The sequence below is a fragment of the Alosa sapidissima genome, chromosome 1, assembly GCF_018492685.1.
Source record: "Alosa sapidissima isolate fAloSap1 chromosome 1, fAloSap1.pri, whole genome shotgun sequence".
Classification (NCBI taxonomy): Eukaryota; Metazoa; Chordata; class Actinopteri; order Clupeiformes; family Clupeidae; genus Alosa; species Alosa sapidissima.
This window is the reverse complement of record NC_055957.1, coordinates 55,622,283-55,647,472: the sequence shown is the minus strand read 5'-3', so window position 1 is coordinate 55,647,472 and position 25,190 is coordinate 55,622,283. Positions and strand designations below refer to the sequence as shown.

General features: G+C 40.1%; 1 protein-coding gene across 1 annotated transcript in view; it reads right to left on the bottom strand.

Moving 5' to 3' along the window:
* hfm1 (helicase for meiosis 1) overlaps window positions 1-25,190 on the bottom strand; it is a 361,977-nt gene that overhangs the window by 239,613 nt on the left and 97,174 nt on the right. Inside the window, exons 11-13 of the mRNA XM_042091457.1 lie at window positions 12,571-12,659; window positions 12,418-12,461; window positions 12,010-12,111 (exon numbers count right to left, since the gene is read on the bottom strand). Of these exons, the coding sequence (XP_041947391.1) occupies window positions 12,010-12,111; window positions 12,418-12,461; window positions 12,571-12,659 (235 nt within the window). The remainder of the gene's footprint in view (window positions 1-12,009; window positions 12,112-12,417; window positions 12,462-12,570; window positions 12,660-25,190) is intronic.

The following is a 25,190-nucleotide window of genomic DNA, read 5'->3' as shown; positions in this document are numbered from 1 at the left end:
GATTGCAAGAGTTCTCTTTCTCAGTGGAGTATCGCAAGGGAAAATACAACTCATTCCTGACGCGTTATCCCGGGCTCCTCTAGAGGGTGATGGACTACAGGCTACCTGTGCCACTGTCCAGACTAGAGCCCAGACGCCCCAGTTAGAGAAAATGGAGGTTCTTGCTCTTTATGAATCTTGGAGGATGGGGAGAAATCCATCAATGCCGTCACAAAAATGGCCATCCTGGAAGATAAGGTCTACAGATTCCTTGAGCTGTCTCATCGTACTTTGTATCAGGCCTATGTGCCAGCATCGCAGTCCACAGTTACTGCAGGCTTACCATGATGATCCCCTAGCTGGTCATCTAGGCAGATTTAAGACCTACCGCCATTTACATTCTGTGGTGTACTGGCCAAAGCTGAGTCGAGATTACCTATTAATTAATATCAATTACCTACAGAATTGTCAGACCTGTCAGATGTACAAACCAGAGGGTCGGAAGGCTGGTGGAAAGCTCCAACAAACTGTCACCTCCAGAACGTGGGAGATGCTCGGGGTCGACATCATGGGACCACTTCCCAGAAGTTCTAGACTGAATGAATATCTCCTCGTTTTTGTGGACTATTTCTCCAGATGGATTGAGCTCTTCCCCTTGCGCCAAGCCACCGGTGAAACAATCAGCAAGACCCTGGTGAATGAAATACTGACCCGCTGGGGGGTACCTGAGTACCTCTTATCAGATCAGGGCTCGCAGTTTGTAGCTACCGTCATAAAGGAGACCTGTAAAGGCTGGAGTGTCCATCAAAGGTTTACGTCTGCGTATCACCCGCAAATCAATTTGACGGAGAGGGTGAATCGTACTTTAAAAACTATGATTGCCTCCTATGTTGGTCTAAATCATAAAAGATGGGATGTCTACCTACCTGAATTCCGGTTTGCAATTAACTCTGCTGTCCAGGAGTCTACTGGTGTCACTCCGGCTGAGCTGAATCTCAACCGTGTGTTACAGACACACTAGACTACCCACACACTGGGTTATCGCCTCAAGCGACCGGTGAGTCGGACGTTCATCGCAGCGGTTGCTGCCCTGCCTGCAGCTAAGGAGCTGGCATTCTGTGCACCAACGAGCTCCAACGGCAAGCGCTTGGGGGGTTGGGTTATTTTATTATATATGATTAATACTATTGTTGTGATTTGTGTATGGTGATTTAATTTGAGTTGTGTAACTTATATTGTATCGTCTCCCATACTGATAACTGTGGCTTAAGCTAACTGTGTTGGCTAACCATTAACGAACGTCGTTAAGGTTAGCGTTAACGTTCGGTTTTGTCCTGTTCCACTTGAGTGAATTGTTCGCTCGCTGGGTTGTTACTTTTATTCCGTGGCTATTATTATGACCGCCGCTAGCGAAGCGGTCAAATAGGGATTGTCAAAATTTTTTTTTTTTCCCCCCCGTCATCTACTTCCTGAATTTTTGTTCAACGATACCCGGGACACCGAACCACATGAAATTTGGTGGGTATGTAGCCCCACTAGACTTTTACGGAAAAATTTTGTTTCGTCCCCGGGGGCCACTCCCCCCCCCGCGCTGGGCCCCCCGAACCGCAAAAAAAGCAGTTTTTCCTAAATAACTACCTGAACCGTGGCACTGAGGATGAAGAATCTTTTATGGTATGTTGGTCTCAAGGGCCCACATCAACCTGGCCCATAATCACTCATTTGTGATTTGCAACCCCCCGGTAAAAAATGAAAATGCAATATTATTCTCCTTTAATCGCCCCTATCTTCAGTTAAGATGTTCAGAACTGCACCAAATTTTATAGATTGACCTGGCATTCTCTGGGGGTATGCCAAGTTTCGTAGAATTTCATCCATGGGGGGGTCTAAAAAAAATTAGGTGATGTGTACATTTAGTGACTGTACACTCATTGGCCTGTAGATGGCGGTGCACACATATACACATGCACACACACACATGCACCCACATACTATCGGTATTAGAACGGCCGATACATAATTACAAATTCAGTAGGATTAAAAGAAAGCCAAAATAAATATTAATCATCATCATCATGGCTGCATTTCCAGTATTGGCGATAAGTAGTCGTTTGTCCACTAGATGGTGCATCGTTGCAGTGAGACGTAATTTTGTTGGAAGTTAAAAGTGGGTTGAAAAAACAATGGACGCTTCCTACAAGGACTTAGTTTACCGCAGAGAACGTCTAATAAGGATAGGACGATGTTCACATGAAATGTAATTCCCATTTCTTATTGAAGCGGAAATAAATCTGAGGATGTTTATCGGACATGCTTGGTTTTTACTGCAGGTACGTTAATCTTATAATATCAATATGGACCTAAGTAATGTTACCGTTAGCGTTGGTTGAGTGATGGAGGCCAATTTGATTGATTGCATTTGTAGAAAACTATAAATGCGGTTATATCAAGCAAATTGATAGCAGCACTGTAATTGTATCTTTCGACTGTCATTTGTTGCACGTGCTACAAAAATCATTCTGTGCAATGGAAGATTTACCAACGTTACACCGGTCTGATAGTTTTGCCTATACATGCGTGAGACTGAGACGCCTGTTTATTTTGTTTTAAGTGCGTGCAGGGTGTGAGAGGGGAATCGATGTGCTTTGATTCCAGCTTGGTAGTTGTAGTCTGTGAAATTAAAAAGCATGTGTGTGTGAAGTATCCAAACAATGACACCTTCATTTCATTATGGCTGCTTTAGCAACACACCTTAAGCTACTGTGTAGTGGGTCCCATTTAGAAGTGGCTACTTCATTCGCGCTTTCCTTGACTCATGGAGCTACGTGAATTTTATTACAACTTTTCGCCACGATATGGCAGTTTAAGTCCGCTTGATACTGTAAGGCGTAAGCCATTGGTTTCCAAAGTAGATTTTATTTGTGTCGCCAGCATAGCCTATTGACAATTTATGTTGTAAATAGGCCTACATTATAAGCCTACCTGTAGCTTAGGGAAGCTAACAGCTTTCTATTAGGATCTAGTTTGTTAGTTACAGTTTTGTCATAACTCCCTGATGCATTTTTGCATTTAGAATAGCCAGAGCGTGGATATCTCAATCGGAAAATTAAACAATATCGGGTGCCTATGGACTAGGCTGGGTGAACCCAGCCTGATCTGCCCGCTATTTATTTTTTGATTTCTTAAAAGATTGAGCTTGGTCTGGTGAAAGCCAGACTAGCCATGGACCTCAGTTACACAATGCAAGGGAATATGAATCAGCCTATATTTGCACGAACAATAACGGACAACAGCTCTTCAACTTTGGCCCGTTAAAATGTGTATGAACAGTCTAGCGACGCATTTCATCAAGGCCCATTTGGACATGTCAGTTATTTGCACCACTGGTTAGATGTAAAACAGCATTTCGTTTCAGACTACTGTTACTTCATTTGTGCATTAACAATAACATTTCAGACTACTGTTACTTAATTTGTGCATTGACAATAAAGTATTACATGAACTAAAGATGACTAAAATCTTATGTAGAAGAAGAAACATTCACAAAAAATCCATCCATCCAAAAATGACCTTTGTTTTTGATAGCTGTTGAAAACGGCATGGAACTGACAGAGATGTTTTTGTTTATAAATAAATAAATAAATAACATTATGCTGATACCTTTTGCTTTTCCCAAATACAATGTAGCTTACAGGTGTAAGTGACCTTTCATCAATCCAGTTGCAATGGATGAACTGTGATGAACTGCCCTACTTGTGATTGTTTAGAGATTTTAAAGGTTTTATAACAATGCTATATCTTTGGCTATTCTACAATCTATTCACCTTTTCAGCACCAGTAGGCTACTTTCTGTGCAGCCGCACACACACACTCAGGCATGCCAAACAAGCATACACAAAAGTTTCAAGAGTGGGGGATGGAGTAAAATATGGAGCCAAATTGAAGTGTGATTTTTTTTCGCGGAACGGATATATAGGACTGAGTGGCGGTCATATTTTGTACCGCTATGCGGTACATCTAGTTATTAAATAAATATTTGATTATTATATTAAATTATTTCCAGGGTGTATTGGCAATTCATTGTGACTGCATTCACCACTAGTGTAATTACACATATGTAACCCAATGAATTGCCACTTCCCATTATGATGCGCAATAATTCCCTGGTAGCCCCTAGATGCGTGCACGAGACAAATGTTAAAAAACAACAGAAAACCGTCAATCGGTAAATGAAGAAGAAGTAGCACTACGTCTGATGAGAGACGGAGAGAAAGATTGAGAAGATTTAAAATACGGACGACTTCGAAATCATAATAGATACTTGGAACTACGGACACTTGGACACTTGGATACTTAAAAACGAACATTGGAAAACAATATAAAGATCCTCTTTCCCCCCGCACAAAGCTTTGGTGAGTCGCAAGTCACAGCTGAACGCAAACAGATTTACATGTTCTATGTAATCAGAGCCAATTATTTAGTACATCTTAATTTTATCCGAAAACAGATAATCACCCTTTGAAAAGAAAAGAAGAAAGAAGACTTTTCCCTTGTATTTTGTATGGTACTGGAATCCTGGTGAGCAAACCTTGAACACTTGAAACCTAAGCTAGCCCAGCTAAAATTGTATCGGTAATTCCAATTTGATTGCTAGACATTTAAAACCAGTCAGAACACCCGATCTATAGATCAACCATAGAGTTTATTTAATGTATGAAATTTAGACAATTTAATATAATAATGTGCTTGTTAAAAGAATTGTAAGCTCCGGTTGCCATTAGCCACCGACTCAGGCTACATGGTGTCCACGGAAGCCATAGCAACCAAGCTAGACGTGGACAGATTTAATAACGCTGTCTGGCTGTCATGCAGCCTGGCTGCAATGACATTTATTAGACTGCTCCTACAGCAATATGCTGCTGCTGTTAATCAAACTCAGAAATTAGTTATATTTAGTATTTTGTGTTATTGTATGATAGGGATTGAAATGAATAAGGAATCTGTACAATTTTGTGCAGACTGGTTTTTGTTGTACTCCGAACAAACCCCGTTGCCTTGCCCTGGAACTCTTGGATACCTTCTGGATTTCCCTTATCGTCCTGGATTTGGATTCACCGTCGTCACCATCTACATCAACTTGCCCCTTCCTTTTGGACTGCCTGTTAGGCTACACATCCCCTTACCCTTGTGATTGTGGTAGGATCTGGACATTGCACTTTGCACAAGTTGGACTGAACCATTTCCCCTTTTCATTTATTTTCTTTTCTTTATTATTTTCTTGAGTGCACTCACATTTTGTTTTGGGTTGGGTTTTATTTTGTTTAATTTATACTATATAATAATATTGGATAATAAATATAAGACAAGATATTAGGTAATATAGTATAGTATAAGGTTAGGATAATATATTAATAGTATTTAAAAAGGAAAATACAATTAGACTTAGATATTAAATAGAACAAAAATCTAAAGTAGTACATGGATATATAAATACAATAAATAGAATATTAGAATAGAACATATAAAATAGCATAATAGAATAGTAAACAGATATAACACAATACATCTCTTTTAATATTGATATTGAAATAACTTGAAAACTGAATTGAATGACTTTGACCTGTGAAATAAACTATATATTTTTATTATAAACTTTATCCATGAGTGCGTGTGTTGTCTTTGGGGTGAGTACTAGAATCTGGTTTAGTAAAAACCTACACCAATCGCCACTGAACCTAGATATTAGACTATAGACTGTCCCTGCACAAGTATAGGCCATTACCCTGTTGTGCAGGTTGCAGAAAGTTGGCGAGCCAGCCAGGCAGGGCTCTACACTAACATTTTTTTCCAGGAGCACTTGTGCGCCCAAGTTAAAAAAATTAGGAGCACAGACAAAAATTTGGGCGCACAGTCAGTTCTGTACTTAACTTACACATAATCTAACATTATACTGCAGCTAACAGTTAAACATGCCAGTGCACCAATTGCGAATATCAAGAATGACTGACAACATTTAGGCTACAGGAAACAGGATTTTAAAGATCAGTGCCTACATTATTTTGAGTCTGTTCTATTTCCCTACATTTTGTTAATGTAAAATAATATAATACATTGCCATATTTGCATTTAGCCTGTATATCAAGTATCCTGCCAAATGTAGGCTAATTTATTTATTTGTGAATCCATCTGAAGCTAATCCAAATATGCCCATGGTGACCTATCTGACTGCATACTGCCTAATACTACTACAGTGGGTCCCAGTTAAGTTTGGACGGGTTCCTTCATGAATCTCGCACCCCATTTTCTCAGCAGAAATGGCACAAACTGCAGTTGACACAAACAACCACAAGGTGTCACTTAGGAATCTACCACTACTATTTTTGATGCGATTTGACTTAACTGCTTCCATGACGCAGTGAGCCATTAACAAACATATATGATAATACAATAGCGTGAGTTTATATATCTTATACCCTATTTGTCATGGTTACTTATAGATTTGATAGTGTAACGATAAGCGCATGAGATTTTCAGCGGGGGCACGGGAACTTAAATTGATCACGGTAGTTTAAGCTTACACTTAAACAGACAAAACCTTCTAATATGAAAATGTAGATGCAATTGTAGTAAAATGGTGCAGCTCCTCTAAGAAAGCCCCATGCGCAGGGATGGAAAGAGAGAAAGCGAGAGGGGATGTGTGTTAGAACTTAGATGCGTGTGGAAAAAGTAGACGTGCTGTTGAGACTGGAGCGAGTCATATTCAAAATAATGCAAAAAATAAATCCGCAGATAAAACCAATTATCCTCATTCATTGCAACCGCAGCATGCCTGCTTGCCGACGTTCAAACGAAAAAGATATCAAAGCACCTTTTGCGTTTGAATGTAGCACAATTTTTTTTTAAACAGCTGGACAAATGATTTAGCTAATTGATTATAGCCTGCACACCAGTAATTGTTGAACATTTACCTGTACAGTAGCCCAGCCTAAAAAGCATGTTGCATGTTCCTACTGTAGAAATTTCACTTAAATTGCAACCGCAACATGCCTGCTTGCCGACGTTCAAACGACAACGAAAAAGATATCAAAGCAACAAGAGGGTTGAGTCTGAATGACACGGAGTTCAGACTCATATTGCTCCTCATAACCATCTATAAAAAAGTGGTTTTTATTTTCTTTTTGAGCACGTCCGAATCCCAGGACATAACGCACTGGACCTTAAAAGGCTCGAGATATAATTCCAAAGAGGGCAGATAGGGGCCTACTGCACTTAAAACTTAAAAAGATTGAACAAAGCTTCCCGAAATTTGACATTGCGATCAGTGACTGGCATCGGGTGAAGCTTTTCGAAGTTGAACAGGCTATTAAAAACTATTTGCGCACCTCAATGTCACAGGAGAGACTGGGCTCTCCCTTCTATAAATTGAAAAAGACGTTATGCTACCTGCAAACTGGCCTATGATTTCATTGCTGAGTTTGCGGCAAAGCAAGACAATGTTTTTTCAGAGTCAGGATATGGTGAGTCAGTGTCATTTATTTGTCCAATGTTAGCCTACAGACCAGTTTCCATAGTGCACATCTTATCAACAGTTTGAATGTCGTGTGTGTTTCTGCTCATTGACAAATACCGTTCAGCACAATGATTCATGCCCAATTAATTTCCCCTGTTAAAGAGTTCGCCTTTGTTACACTATTTGGTTTTGTGATGTAGCCATGATAAACACCATATGGCCAAATATGTGACTCAGCTAATGATATAGGCTATACAATTTTCCCTATTAAAGACAAGCTGGTGTAGCTTATTAGACTAGGCTAGTAAAATGCACCGACAGTAGCCTTGGCTATGTGTAAAGTAAGCCATCGCATGATTTCATGCACGTAAGTTCATGCATCTGTCAAGTTCGCACAGGGCCTCGCACCATCTGTCAAGTTCGCACAGGGCCTCGCCCCCCTTGCGACGTCCCTGCAGCTCCTCCTAAGACAGCGAGGAAAAAGTTAAAATACTCGATAAACCCGGGAAAAGTTGACAGGTTTGTTTCGGTCCCGGTGATTATTTGTGAAATTGTGCAGACAGCCTTTTCAAGGCATTTCAAGGAAGGTGTCGTAGCATGCAAGCTCCCAAATTGACCCAGTAGCCTACAGAAGGCATCAATAAATTGTTGGGAGGGGAGGGTCATGCGTTTTTTCTCAATCACTTTGGAGGGTCATAGAAAAAAATCTTGCTGGCGAGGGAGGGTCACGTCTTTTTTGACTAACGCTCCCAAAACTCCTCCGGTAGCCCCTTAATTAAATAAATAATTGATTAATAGCCTAGGCCTACACCAGCAATTGTTGAACATTGACCTGTACAGGACATTGACAGTAGCCCAGCCTAACAAGCAAATGTTGCAAAATACATCAAAAGACGCAATTAATCAGAAATAAATAATGTAATCTGCATCGCTTTATTTAACAAACTGCAAGCAACAAGAGCATTGAGTTCGCTGTAAGGCCAAACCCAAGAGCAAAGCCTATCTGTTAAGGCAGTCGATAGGCTATATAACGAGCTGTGTGCCTGGAAAGACGATAGATGACGGCTCTGGTCATCCCATACCCTCCCCCCACTTCCTGTAGCCTACCATTATGAAGGCCTGTAGCCTAAAACGACTCGTTGCCGTTTTGTGACATTAAGCTTTTTCACGTTAAGCCCCCCTCCCCCATCCCCTTCTTTCACAAGCAGTGGGGGAGCGCGGGGCACAAAGTAACACTTTTTGGTAGACAAAGGAGGGTTTTCCGCGCTTCTGTCGTTTGGCCACAATCCGTTGCAACCAGGCCAGGACAGATATTTTAGAGAGGAGAGACGCCGGTGCAGCTCAGATGTCTTCTTAATTTTCTTTATTCTTCAGTAAAAGGTGCAGAACATTATTAAACTTTGACTAACATTTCGATGTGTCGATGTTTTTGACTAACGAACAACGTTAGTCAAAGTTTAATAATGTTCTGCACCTTTTACTAAAGAATAAAGAAAATTAAGAAGACATCTGAGCTGCACCGGCGTCTCTCCTTCTCTCTAACACTTTTTGGCTTTGGCTAAATATTTCTAAAATCATTTGAGTTTCACTAGTCACATGTTTTAACAAGCAACACTTGTTATTGAACTAATAACAGACGTGTGTCGAAAATTGACTTTATTTTCCATACGGAGAAATAACATATGCAGAGTCTAACCAAGGTCAATCTTACCAAAAAAGCCCTCAAACCTGAAAACACATGAGGCAAAAGTGCAAAACATCACAAAACTAACTAAACTAACACGCGCATATTTTTGTATTGCAATCATTGTAGCCTACATTTGTAACAGCGCGTAACAGTCGTTTTACTCCCCAGATGCGCTCATTATAAAGAATGTTTAACGTGTCCCAAAAACAGCTATCAATTAATCACCAAACGTCTTATAAACAAGTATTGCCAGGAGCAACACCTTGCAAAAAATGATAACAATAGGCCTAGGCCTTTATATGGCTCTGCTCCTGCCTAGATTCGAGCTCAGAACTACCTGAAAGTTGCAGACCTGTTCTGGAAAATACGTGCATTAACCCACTCGACCGTCAGACAATGCTATCTGCTTCGAGTAGGCCTATTGGGTAGGACTGTAGCCTACACTGGTTGCTGTGGCACAGTCTTGAGTGACCGAATTCGTTTTTCTTTGTCATATGAATGCTGTCATTTTGTTAACATTACTGTTAAGGAGATGCTGTAGGCAAAGTCTATATTTCAACCTCGTTAGTGTAGTAAAAAAAATCAGAACTATTCACAAGGTTTCTGGGCAGCATATTTATGTTCTGTTAGCAAGCGAACTTCTCATGACTACCGACAAAGTAGCCTACTGCCAGCTGACGAAGCTCTCATTTTAAAACATTACTGAGAGACAGACACTGTACAATCAAGAAATCTTGCCACTGAATCCAAAACTATGTTTAACATCATGTACAAGGCTTAGGCTACAGTGGACTAGCATGTTGCAGGGGCTGCTAAAAACACAGAGAAACGCACTGAAAACTCGGCCAATCACAGCCCTTGCTGTCGAATGCGCCGTCTGGTTCGACCGTGGAACTCCACAGCGGACTATGCTGCCCCCAAGCGGCTGCAGTTGTACTTACATTTCACCATTCACCATGATCGTGAATGAAGTGTCAATTTTTAACTGGGACCCACTGTAACAGGAAGGCATTTTGCTGAGCAATGGAGGTTAATATGCTCTATATTTTGTCCAAATGATATCTGTCTATCATCGTTGCACTCGGAGAAAACCAGAATGTTTAACCAAATATTTCTTTATTAGGGCAGAGCAGGCATATTTCTGGCTATTAAATTCTTTCTAAACCAGTCTGCTAAAGTCTGTAGTGAAGTCTGTGTAGGGTTTTCCAGGCTCCATTTCTTTTTACGAGACACCCTGCTCACTTGAGACCTCTACCAGTTGTTTGGGTTGTTGCAGCATCGTTGCAGCGTCACTGGAAAAATACAAATTAAAGTCGCGTGATACCGCGTGATCCCACGCGCGGACCGCGAGTGAAGCTGACTAAGTCGAAGCACTGCCCAGTGTACACACAGAAAGTGATGGTTGTCATAGGTTTTCATATTTTGGAATTCATATGAATTTTTTATTGTTATTACTAATAGCTAAACATATTTAGTAATTTGAATACATCATATTGATATTTAAATTATAACTTTTCTTTAATATCATCACATTTGTGGTCTGTAATTGACCTAATTGAGTGCCTGTCACTTTAAGAGGAAAGTAACACAATTCAGTCTCACGGTTTTAGGCAGTGGAAAATAGTTTTGCATAGTGCAAGGATATGTAGATTCAATTCATCATGTTTGCTATGTCATTAGATAAAATTAAAGTTCACATAAACAAGTCAAAGTCAAAAAAAATCTTTCTGGGATGAGATCATAGATGAGATAAGTGTCTCGCGATGTTAATTTCTAGAGTATGGAAATGTACCATAGTTTATGTTTTATTTCTTTGCATTGTGCAGGCTACATTCACAAATACATTAGCCTACATAAACAGAATATAGGAACAGGAAAATCCATTGTTTATTGTGACTGCAAGACTGGTAGCCCAATTAACAGTCAATGACATGGTAACTTTTATTCTGTGCTTTATGCGACTGTCCTGCAGCCCACCCTTATTCAACATGACTCCTAACCTTGGTTGAACGATTACAAAAGCTAGGTTTAGCTGTGACAATATCCTGGGTAATATCCTAACAGTTAATGCTATTTTCCACAGTTAAATCCGCATTTGAAAGCCTGGTCACCAGTTGCCAGTTTGTATGGCTAGTTACTTTGCCTATTAGACTCTGCATAATGAAAAAGCTTTAAATGTTCCTTTTCTTCTTTGGTGGCATAGCTGATCTACAAAGCACAAAAGGGGCAAAATATGCATGCTGAAGGGCAAAGGGACATCCCTGATAACTTATACCGACACACTCGCTCACTTTTCTGCCAATGTCACCACAAAGTGAAGTAGGCCTATGCTATGCTTTGACGCTGTTGTGCCTGTCAGATAAACCCCTTCGGTTTCAGCCGGTTTCACTAAAATATTGGTGGGGACATTTTTGTCATCTCAAAATATTGATTAGGACAAGTCCCTAGCGTCCCACCCTAAACCTACGCCCATGGGCAGCATCCCCTATAGACTGTATTTCATGAAAGTTGACATCCAGAAGTTGTTGTAGTGATCCAACATGTCAAATTTATGACTTTCACTAGGTGGTGCTACACCATGTATGTGCTATTATGGGCTATGTTGATGCATGTCCCAAAGACCAACATACCACAAAAACGGTTGTCAAGTTATTCCACAAACACTGTGTGGCCCCAGAGGGCCTCTATTCCCTTATCAGTCTAGTGGGGCTAAATTCCCACCATGTTTCGTGTGCCCCTGTCTTTTGGAGTCCCATGAATCGATAATCAAAAATTTGTGGGGGAAAATAACATAATAGTAATATAAAAGTCATAATTATAGTGAAACACTTACAGAGTACAGGTAGATCTCCCTTTGTAAAAGCATCTTCAATCACTTTCCTGTCAGATACATCAATGCCTGCATGATGATATCCAACACCAAACAAAACTAAATCTGAAACAGATTATGTACATTTGATTAGGAGGATATGTTAACAATGCACAGCAAGTAAACAATACATTTCTCACAATCCACTTGTCAGCAAAATCAGTTAGTAGTTTACAACTTAAAACTTTCACAGAGTGAGTTCACAGGTGAGACGAGGTCAGATTCTTGACTGGTCAGTTTTGTGGTGTTACACAGTATGATTAAATGTGGAACTAATTTCCAGTCTTGGAACATCTAATAAATATATTTTCAACAGAGTCTAGTGCTCAGCTACTTGAATAAGTTTAAACTCAATACAGTGAATTCACTAACCTTTTAGTTTAGAGTCAATTAGAGAATCTGCATATTTGACCAGCCTGAAATACAGCCAATGATGATCACTTTAATTAAAAAAAATGGAAAAATGCATGTATGAAATGAAATGGGTATGATAGTGTAATTATTTTACTTTAAAAGATCATTTACCTTTCTTTATGATCAATGCTCATAACGAATCTGGCATCCTTGGCAAGTACCTCTGCTGACTGCTGAACTCCTTTTCTTGTAGAACAAAACTATAACAAAATGAACATGTACCATTTAGTCCTTAAACAGAGGGGCTGGTAGGTACCATCTGAGGGGAATACGTCTCATAGTGATTTTTGGTAAGGTACCGTATTTTCCAGACTATAAGTCGCATCGGTCAAAAAATGCCTGATGAAGAGGGGAAAAAACATATCGCACCGGACTACAGTATAAGTAACATGTATTTAGAAATTTATTTCACAAAATCCAAGACCAAGAACAGACTATGTAACTCGACACATAGAGGCCAAAAAGACTGAAAATTCTACCGGGAATCTTAATGAAGACGAATGAGTGAATGGTGGCAAGCTGAGGCGAACTGGTGTGTTGACTTTTTGTAAGTTTCCTGATAAGATACCTTACACCGTGCGCCTACACCGTACGCCAGCGACCCGGGTCTGATTCCCGCCCCATGGTCCTTTCCGGATCCTACCCCGACTCTCTCTCCCACTCGCTTCCTGTCATTCTCCACTGCCCTATCTCATTAAAAAGCATCAAAACAAATGTCCCGGTTTACACCAACCACTATTAAGTAATGTATAGAATGCTGGTCATTATTGGGAAAATAAGTCCCGACAGGGCAAACCGGACCCCGACGCGCAGCGGAGGCGTTCTATACATTATACTGCTTACTACAGGGCTACTTGCCAAAACGAAACAATAAACTCTCCAAGCTAGGCTATAGCCTATTTGTTACCATTCATCGTGGCTTTTGCTGAGAAACAAATAGTTTGCAACAACACACGCTGAACTTGAATCAAACATTCTTTAGAACACAGCTGATCAACCGTCTGCTTTTCACTTTTGAATGAAGTTCCAGTAGTTGCGGAGTGATATGAAAGACCTGAATTAGAAGCACAGACTCAGTTGCCATTGACAGCAGTCATTATTTTTTTCAGAGGTCCTCCGCTAGAACTTTGGAAAATCCCATTCAAGTCAATGGAGCGTTCTACTTGCATTGTGAAGAGCTGTGTAATAAAGTGTGGTATTATTATAGCCCGATCATTAACTAAACCCATGTAGAAAGACTATAGTCTAAAGCAGAGGTCGTCAAATGGCGGACAGCGGTCCGAGTCCGGACCCTGACGTGATCCTATCCGGACCCGGACCATAATAATTTATATTTTCACGGAAGATTTTAAAGCTGCGCTAAATGTTTCGTAGCTTTGGATAGCATATACTTCAGTAGCTTCAGGAATCAAATCACTTGCTGCTACTCAGCCAGTGAAATCTGTGCATTCTGAAAAGTCAAGTCAGTGAGTGAAGTTACTATGGTGAAGAGACTCACTAGCCTGACAGGGAAAACGAGCAAGGAGAGGAGACAGGACAAGAAACAATCAGATGGATATGTAAGTTAGCGATAAGTAAGTTATTTTCAAATCATGGATTGCTCAAAGGGGAGAAAGCTAGACAGCGAGAACAGAGCTTTATATAACAATTACCAAAGGCAATTACCACGCAAAACTGTCACGTCCATAACGTCAAATAAATAGGCTACCATGGCATTGTGTTGGCATTGCGTCAAATAAATAGGCTACCGTGACAGTTTTGCACGGAATTACCCTGGACCGACTCTTCTTCATATTCTGAGACAGGTGATTGTTAAAAGCACCAATTTGAAGCACCTAGCGGCAATTTGAAGCTAGGCCTACCCATTCAACAGTGAACTGAGACCACAGAATATTTACGATTTAATTAAGAGGGCAATATGATTGATCCACCACAATCTTAAAGAAGCCCTATGCAACAATTGTAGCAAAAATGACCTTAATTATGCAGGTTGAGAGTCGTTCTGATGGTTCTACAACACTTTTTGGGTCGTTTGGTGGGTGCTTCGTCTCCCCCTAGTGCTTCTTCGCAGAAAAACCGAATATGCAACTTTCTGGTCCAGTCCCGAACGAATCCAGATGTGACTCAGCGGAAGTATCCAATCGCGTCTCGAAAATGTAGTCAGATTGTAGTTTCTAAGAAGACTGCAAAACAGACTCTGACTTGGCTTTGTTGCTGTTGAAATTGCAGAGGTGGAAAAAGTACGAAAATATTGTACTCAAGTAAAAGTACCAATACCTTGATGAAATATTACTCAAGTACAAGTTAAAATACCGATCTGAAAATGTATTCAAGTAAAAGTAAAAAGTATTTCATTTAAAATGTACTTTAAGTAAAAGTTACTTAGTGACTTTATTTTTTTTGGGGGGGGGGGGGGGGGGGTACCAGAACAACCAGTTTTACCAAAGACTTTCTAATGAGGAGATACAGCACTCAAAAAATCCTCCATAGTAATGCATGGGGTTAGTTTGTAACCCCAATATGGCCGTTGTCTACACATCATATCATCATATATCTACACATATCACAACCCTTCCGCGGCAAAACATCGACATGTCAATACATTGAGCCAATCATGTGGTGTGCTGTGAAGACATCATGCCAATCATCTGTTGTGATCTCGCTGCTGGAGCAAGATTGGTGTCGTGAAGCCTTACGCACACGCATTTCTGCTGAAATAGATGCACGATAAGTGCCCAAAAAGTGTTGCAATATGGCCGCCGAGTGGAGGTACTTGCCTGAAAAGGACGTTGAGAAATGGAGATCTATGTGAAAAATCACCGGAGTTCTCCTTTAAGTTTGAGCAGTAGTTGATTTTCAAAGTTAGTTGCACTCATCCTTGGGTCGCTTTGCAGTGAACAGTAATCCAGCACAACTGAAAAGCCCCTCACAGGCAGCTGAGGCAGGCAGGCCAATATTGAGTTGCAGAGAGTTTTTTTTATATTTGGAAACGAGCAGAAGGTTCAGCAGATTAAAGGGCATCGTACTGGGGGGGAAAATGTGGGAAGTATAGGGCCCCAATGGAGGAGAGGGCCCGTGAAAAGTGGAATACAGGGGGCACAACATTTTCACCAGGCATTAGTAATAACTCAGGTAATCCACACATAAAAATCCAAACAACTCCATAAGTAGAGTCATGTAATGAAGTGGAATAACACAGGGGAAAAGTATTGAACACGCTAAGAAAAAACACTAAGGCAAGGAAAGGGAAGGAACGAGCTGGAATCTGTATAGAGAGTAGTTATCCTTTCTATCTGTGCAAATTAATATAAGCTTGGTTAGTAGCCTACTTGGTTAGTAGCCTACTGCTATAAAAAGGTTTTTCATTACCAAGGTGTCACACAAGAAACATTTCATGATGGATAAAAGCAAAAAGCTCTCCCAAGACCTTTGCAACCTTATTGTTGCAAAACATATCAATACAACTGGTTACAGATGCATCAGAATCTTCCAGTAAGCAGCATGGGAGCCATTATCTGCAAGTGGAAGAAACATCACTGCATCATCAACCAGCCATGCACAGGATCTCCTCGTAATATTTCTGACCAGGGAGTCAGAAGGATAGTCAATTCCAAGAGCCAAGGACCACTCTGAGAAAGCTCCAGAAAGACAGCCAATTCAATTAAATAGTTCTGGAAGTAACTAAAGATCAGGATTCACAAGAGGGACCCCTGGAATCTGTTTAGAACAATGGGCCAAAATCAGACCTGATACTGCGACCAATAAGTTTTGTCATACAGGAAATGTCTTGAAGCTGTCTTTACAAACAAAGGATTTTCCACAAAGTATTGAAGAAATTTCAGTAGGCATGTTCAATACTTTTTTCCTGTGTCATTCCACTTTAATACACAAAACTCTTATGTTTGGATTTTTTATATGTGTGTTAATATAATGTGTGGTGAAAATTTCGAATAGACTCACTAGGCTAATTACTGAAAAAAAAAAAAAAAAGCGTTCAATACTTATTTCCACCATATATTTATTTTACCTGAATATTTTAACTTCCAAATTAAATGTCAAAATGAATGTCAGACGAAATTTAAAGTTTGACTGACTGGATTTTGTATACAAATCATAGTGAAAACTGTGTAAGGTCACTCTCACTCTCCCTTGCTAAAGAGCTAATGGTTTAGTCCGCCTGCACGATTCATAAGGTAGTATAGGCCTATCTTTTGTTTATTTAGTTGAGCATCGCTAGTAGTGGACCGCTAATTGTTTTGCTGCTGGTGCAATGTCTTTCTCCAAGAAAGCCAAGTCAGGTTACTAAAAACAAAGGCCAAAACAGGAAAAAGAGAGACATCAAAATGAGGGGAAACAACTGCTAATAAACTTCTTTCCAAAGAAAGGTGAGCACAAACGTCAAAACACGAAATCCCATGGTGTTTGCTTAAATATCTCCGCAATCATTAGTGCTAAAACAAACTGAGAAAACCGATTGGAATAGCGGAAAGTACACTTTCATAGGTTAGGCTAATCTGATGCATTTCGTGATCCAGTCTCCATCACTTTCAGAAAGACTGCATGGCGCCAGCTTGTTTCATGTCCTGTTGTAGGCTACATGCTGATCATCATCACTAGTGGTTGCGATTTCCCTGAGACAACCGATTGGAATAGCGGAAAGTACACTTTCATAGGTTAGGCTAATCTGATGCATTTCGTGATCCAGTAGAAAGACTGCATGGCGCCAGCTTGATTCATGTCCTGTTGTAGGCTACATGCTGATCATCATCACTAGGGGTTGCGATCCCTTTCCGTTTTCGTTAGTCTTAACTTTTTTTTTTTTTTACTCAAGTAACGGATGGGATTTTTGATGTAGCGAAGTACAATACTTCACTCAAAATGTAATCAAGTAAAATTTAAAATACCGATTTTATAAACTACTTAAAAAAATACAAAATACACAGAAAAACTACTCAATACAGTAACGTGAGTAAATGTATTTCGTTACTTTCCACCTCTGTGAAATTGTAAGTAGCCTACCCTTGGGTGAACTTCGTTTTTGTAATGTGGTTTGATAGTCTCTTGAACAATGTGTTTGCTCGACCGTTTTATTGTGAGCCCTGTAAGTGTTTAGCTTGGTTTCTTGATGGCTAGCTCGCTAGCTAGTGGGGGTTTAGCGTAGCAGTCACTTGCTACCGAAGCTACAGGGGGAGCTATGTCGTGAAAAATGCGATCCCAAATCAGGCGAAAACCCAGAAACAGCGAAGGAATAACCAGACCTGCATAGGGCTTCTTTAACACATCCATGCACTGCTCAACAACGCGATGTTCCTTAAAGGTTTCCAGGATTTCGGGTCAACATAAAAAAAAAAATAGAATTAAACTTGGAACCAGCTGTGGAATATATCCATCCTTGTCTCAGCTCAAATCTTATTTTAAGTTCATGGTAAGATCTTAAAATAGCCAAGGCTACTCAGTTTTTCTTCCCTAATTAGGGCCTACTCTTATCTTGCCTTATTTCTCCTCATTTCGAATGTTGCCTTTCAGGCTACTAATTTTATTTCACATTAAACAGCCATCCATCCATCATCTATCCATCCAAATATATATATAGGCCTACATAGCCTATAAACGCATGTTAAACATTATGATGCTCCGGACCTTTGCTTGAGGAAATTTTCCGTAACTGGACCTTGGTGAAGTTTAATTGAATACCTCTGGTCTAAAGCCTCCGGCGTATATTGTATGTGTGTGTGTGCGCGCGCGAGTATCAATGGTAACAGTCTGCATAATCTTACCAATCTTACCAACCTTATCTGCCTCATTTTAACAGTTAGGACAATGCTGAAGAGAGTCATCATTCTCAAATAACCTATGGCTGAGTTTTGTTTTCAAATGTTTTCATGCATGTCTGTTTAACGGGTGAGAAATGTTTAGGAGACAGACTAGTAAATCCTCAAATTATGGCCGGTCTTTTATTTACTAAGGCTGCGCAAATCACAGGCCTTTATTTCAAGTGCATTTTGTTGCCTTCTCTTTTATTGTGAGACATGCATTTCATTTGGAGCACCTTAATTTTAAAGCATTTTAAAAACATGTAAAATTTCACCGCGGCCGGAATGTGCCAAAGACGTTGCAAAAATATAATAGCGGGCGAAAAAAATCACAAAACAATGGCCATAGGCGTTTGTATGGAAGCAATTTCCTGTCCATGGATGGGTAGATTAACTAGATCAGCAACAGCACCATCTATCCATAGATCGTAATCCACCCATTGACTTTATTGACATTATAGAAAGTAGTGTGAATCCTCTATATCCGCTATATTGACTGTTGACCAGGGTAGGAATTTCAGGGTGGCCACGACGGCCATGGCCCCTTGCGTTGGTCGTGATGCCCCTTTGAAAATCAGAGGTTTACAGGCCACGGTGGCCTTGGCAGTGTCGGCGCTCCGCACACGCACATCACGCACTGCGCGTATCTGGGTCGTGAAAAATCATCACAATAGGCTACCCAGATAGCAATTTCCTTTGGGCCGGATCCGCATAAAAGCCTTTAGATCCGCCTGTAGCAGACATACGGTATCTGACTGTGGGCCAGATCTGCTCCTGATAGCGGTTTCAGCTCTGCTAGCAATGTTGTTTTATCACCGGTTTACAGATTTGTCCCAGGTCCGATTTCCGCAACTCAACTGGAAGTCAGGAGATGCGTTTAAAATACAAAACACTGATTTGGCCCAAACCTGGATTACGGATATGAGCCGAAAGACCATTTTTTCACAGCAGACCCAGGTGGTAGGCCTAATGACATTAATTAAGGTGCTGATTCTGCTAAATTGACTGTCCTTTCCCTACTTCATTGTCAACTGGCTGCTACAGAAAAAAAAGGTATTTTGGAATGGCACAAATTTAGAAACCATGGGGGTGCACTTTGTTCCCATGGCCACTTCATTTCTACAGTAAGGCTGGAAAAGAAGATATAGTTGACTCAATATTGATCATATGCTCGTTTCATTATTTTTATTATCACCTAGCAGTGGTAAAAGTAGTCAATTGTTGTTTGTGTCAGATCTAACAGTGCTATGAGACAACCCCATATTCTTGCCACGCATGCAGAAGTCCAAGCAGTAACGTTAATCAAGGATCTTTGGTTTGCTCACTATCAATCTTTTGCCATGATTTGCCAGCCTGCGGTTGGACTAGGACGAAGCCCAACTTTTCAAAGTAGGCTATCTGCTTTTTTATCAGAGACAACAACAAGCAGCCAAGCGATTGATAACTTTACTGTAAGGTTAATGCTATTATTTTCCAGCAATATACTAGCTTAGCTTGAGCGAAACATCCATCATAATAACTATTTTGGAAAAACAGTGATAACGCTAACAGGATCACTGATGATAAAAAACGAGTGTAATTGTGACTTAGCCTATTTTCAAAAAGGAATAAATGGCTGATGTTTATTTTGTGTTGTTTCATATTGACCATGGAGATGACTGAGGAAGACTGAATATTGATGAACAGTGGAATTAACACGACTTAAACTTTGTCTGGGATTGCACTTCTACAGCCAGGTTGTTGAATAAAAAATAAGACACTTATGTGTAAAGTTTTTTTCCCCCCCTATTGTGTTTGTAGCCTAGCTTATGTTTATTAGTTGAGCTGTTGGGAAAACGTTACGAACTTTAGCCTGGGTAAACCTATAACGAGCCTGTTAGCAAATGTGTAGCAAACAGATTTTCAGGATAATTAATTACCAATCACATTTCACATGTCAAATAAAGCCGGCTGATATCTGATAAACGGTTCCGTACCACACAAAATAAGCGGACCCGTATTGCATATGATAAGCAGATCTGGAACACGTCAGTAACACAGACCATCATACGGAACTGGGCCAGTCTTAGCCCTTGTTGGCACGGATCGAGACCAATTTTGGACCGATGTGCGTTTGGACGTCGGATCAGGTCCATTATGCAGATCCATGCTGGACATTTTCGTAGGTGTGGCCCAGTTCCGTCCCAGTGTATTTTTGCTACCTGGGTACTAGTATAAATAGCAAATAAAATATGTCTAAAGCATTTAATATGCAAAAGTCTCCGTCTGGTGCCACCCTCCCCCACCTCCCAGTGGTCTGTTCGATTATGCCTCAATCTCAAATTTGACACCTAAGACATGGCCTTGAAAAGCACCAAGCGTGGGGCGGAAAAAAGGAAAAAGAAGAGACAGCGGGATGATGCTCGCGCGTCGCTTGCAGGTAAGACAATTGTTTAAATAAAAAATGTTAGGTTTGTAGCCCTTGCATGGCCTCGAAAAGCACCAAGCATGGGGGCGGAAAAAAGGAAAAAGAAGAGACAGCGGGATGATGCTCGCGCATCGCTTGCAGGTAAGACAATTTTTTAAATAAAAAATGTTAGGTTTGTAGCCCTTGCTTGCATGTCTATGCTTATGCCAGGTAGTAAATAAACTTTGTAACGTAAGGTCCTACTAGTCATGTTTATGTTCAAGTGGTGTTAAGGTTGCAAATTATTAATGCTGGCTAGCTAGTTATTTTACGTTGTGGATATGGATATGGATTATGGGTTATTGAATGCAATTTAACACTCGGCTGTTTTCTGTTAACGTTAGCAATCAGTGCATATCCTTGCTCAGGTTGCTAGCTAGCAATGCTATTTCTGATTATGCTTAAACCGGGCTTGCTATTTCTTTTAGCCATCAGAGATATAGTCAGGTAACGTTAGCCTATTAGCCTAGTTTGCTTTGCATTTCAGGACATGTTTTTGGCGTTTGTTATCAATTATGATCAAAAGTTCTAATTGTGTAGTGAAAAAGTGATGTTACAAGTGACACTTTTACAACATAATGAAATGATGAGTGGGAACTTTGGAAAAACCCTGAAACTGAACGTGATGTGATTTTGCCAAATTAGACAGCTTTAGATAAGTTTAGTTGTTGTTCTATGCGGTCATTTTCAAGAGGTTCATAGGCCAAGGGCGATATGGTGAAACTGCAATTAGAAAAAAAAACACAATCTCAGTGTTTGTAGATTTACATATTCAGAGTTGTCCAATTATGTACAGAATTATTATATTGTGCCTCATCAGACCTCTTTTAAAGGTAAAATAGAGTTTTAAATGTTCCTGTGACACATAGGCCTATATAAACTTAAAAGACTAATGTGTGCAATATTTTTGTATGATGGTTCAATCAAAAAATGCATTTTTGATGGGATCTGGGAAAACCCGTCGGATGTCGCGCTGTCACGTTTCGAGGAAATAGTAAAAATAGGTCGATTGTCATTTATTTGGCAAAATTGTGTTTTCATTAAATTATTATTATATAACATCTTGTCTATAATTCCTGAAAAATATCTAGGTGAAATTCACTAGTTTTATACATTAAAAATTGATTTATATTGGCCAAGCTGCCTGAAAGATCATCTACATTTGAAACCGCGAACGGCGGAGGTGCATAAAAAATCTCCTATAACTTGCTTTGCCAGGCTATAAACACTAGGCTACAAAGACGGTTCACCAATCAAAGCCGTAAAGTAACCAACCACACGAATAAAGTCATTTCAATGCACATGTTCCCGCTATATATATACATTGTAACACTGTGATATGTTTTGATAAACCTAACGTTAACGTTACGTGAGGATGTCAGTCTTGTGAGAGTCTACAGAGATGGCGGAGCTCAAGAGAAGGGAGTCTGAGGTAGCTGCTCACTTAAATGATGCTGCACGTCTCAATCTGCTAAATCCTGGTGATGCCAATGCCCTGAACGACGTGATCATGGATTATTTCACATCCAGAGATCCAAAAGATGATGAAGGATCGGCTTATAATGAATTTACAGAAGGAGTCCGATGAAGGTAAGCTAGCCATGCTATTCTTAATGTAAGATACAAGGTGCTTGCTATTTTAAATGACTAGTTATCAAAAACCTACAAGGTAACGTTACGATTAAAACATCCATAGACTGCACTAGTAATAAAACAATAATAAAACAATTTACTTCATTTTAAAATCCCCCTCTGGTGGTAATTTATCTCCTTGTGTAACGTTAATGATAACCGTGATGTAGGTTAGCCTAGTGTTATTCCTGACAGGCTAGAGTCAGTTCCCTGGAAGATCAGGGTTGTTCTTTCAGAGTAACTTTATCCATTACGTTATCATGTTCCCGTTATACATTTCTTTTGAATGGTAACACGAAAGCTTAAACCTAAAACGTCAAGTTAAAGCCACAAACTATGGCTGGTAAGTCCAGCTGACATGTGAGTTTAAAACGGAGACTTAACGTTCGAGATGCAGACTGTAGCATTAACGTTAGGTTAATATACTTGGTGATGTTTATGATTGCTCCATGCTAGTGACATTCAAGACTGTAGCCTTGCATTACTGACGGTGAAGACGGTTTCTTCACTCTGTGACATATTATGCAATTTAAATGTAAGAAATATAAATCTTATTTTGGGAATGAGAGATTGAGCCATATACGATAGCTTCTTGTCAGCATGCTGTGCAAGCCTGCACGTAACATGTTCACTTTTTTTATTAGTAGGCTACACCTTAACATAAAGTTAACTTAGTCGTACCTACATAATCTAATCATGATGATCATTTTTTTGAGTAATAATAGTAGTACTACTATAGTAGTAGCCTACACATGTCTTATGGGCATAGACTTGCAATGGTGAAATAATTGTGTGATGGATTCTCAATGTTGATTATTAGTAATAATAATTCAGCCTTTTTTATATAATACATGTTATTAATTCTTCCTCATTTCAGGTGATGACCATCCCACATCTATTACTGAAGATGTAGCAGAGATACTACCACCTGTTCCACATCAAGAAGATAATGGTGATGTGCAAGAATAACAGTCATCCATGTTCAACACGTTTCATGCAAGAGGAGCTGCAGAGGATTCGTTACTGTTTCTTGGAAATGACAAGGGATGAGCTATATATCGCCATTTTAGCTAAACTCTTGTGTGGAATGCATCTTTCTCAGCTACCGTCCCGCACCCATAAAAAAGAACAGACAGTTCGGAAGTCCCAAAGAACTGATTTCTTTCGCCATGGGGAGAAAATATGCAGGGATACGTTCAAATATCTCTATGGCATTGGGCAGGTCAAGCTACAGTGGGCATCGCTTTCAAATGGCCACTTCAGTCGCGCATTACGCGGCGTGAAGCTGCGTGAAGCTTTAGTACCACTTTCAGCCACTGTGCGTCGCTCTGCCACTGTACATCGCTCTGTCAGTGGTAATTGTTACCGAGAGGAATCCCAGCCTACGAATTCAATAACAAAATAAATCGTAATTAAACATTACCTCGATTAAGGCTACTTGGGTATGGCTTAAGGCTTGACTACACGGTGGTAGCAAAAATCGAAATCTGCTTTTGATAGCCTACCGGTGCCGCTCCACAAAACGAAAAAATATCTTAACTGGCTGTCTATGTTATTGTCAGTGTTGGGGGTAACGCAACTACGCAAATCAAAACAGTGTCTTAATTTGCCCTACTTCTTGACTGCAATGTAGTTAATTGACTGCTTGACATGTCAATTTTATTTTTCTGTACAATAAACAAATACATCTGCTTATGCCGCAGAATTACATTCATATTTGGCTGACTGCAGACGCGCCACTTCCCTCCCCATATTCCAAGATTAAGATAGTAGCCTATACAAAAAGCACTTCATACTATCATAAAAATTTGTTAAAACGAATAGCTATTTGCAATTTGACAAAACACTGGTCCTCATTTTGCGAATGCTAGGACGATATGAGCCTGTTGCATTAGTTAGATGTCCGAGTCACGCATAATGTTTGAAAACCACTAGCTCGTAATCACAATAATTTAACACAGGACAGTTGGATAGCCTACTTCATCATGTCCCCATGCCTACATTTTTGTGAGTAGCATAGAGATCGTTAAAAACAATAAAGTAGGCCTATGGCTCTCCGTTTGGGACATCGAAAACGTATATTTTTAATAGACTACCGTCGAAGATGCTGACTTGCAAAAGCCTCGGGATAACACGTTATCTCCACTATCATCAGTCATGCCCCTTGATCAAAGTGGGGAATGAAATAAAAGTTTGAGAACCACTGGATTAACAAGTTACCTGCAGTCCAGAACACACAGAATCTGTTGCAATATTCTGATGATCGGCAATGATATCGGCAAATGTTTGTTTTCCAAAGTAAGAATTTCACCTTCGACAATTTCACCTTCGACAATGAATAGCTCATTACACTTGTTACTGTTAAACGTAGGCCTACCTGGTATCATTACAAACATTATTCTGTGTCCTAAAACTGGCATATTTTATGGCATTGTGTCATATAAGTTCGTTGCAAAATCTAGAGAAATGTGTGAGGTGGTCAGCGGGAGACAATTGAGACACACATTGGATTGTGTTATTACATTCCACACTATCCACAGCTGTGGTAGGCCTATCAGGGGCAGGAGGATTACTGTTAGCGCAGGCTTTATATACAATTCTTCAACAATTAGGCCTCGAATGTTGTCTTGTTTGTGGAGCGCTTTGCTTCGCGTCTGTAATCTCGGCTTCATTGAAAATGAGGGCTTCCCTCAATGACCCTCCGAGAATAAATAAAGGTTGAATGAATGAATGAATGAATGAATGAATGCAGGCTTGCCCAAAATAGGCTAAAGGCCTGTGGTTTGCGCAGCCTACAGTAAATAACAGACCCGCCAGAATGTGCGTTATGATGCTTTTTT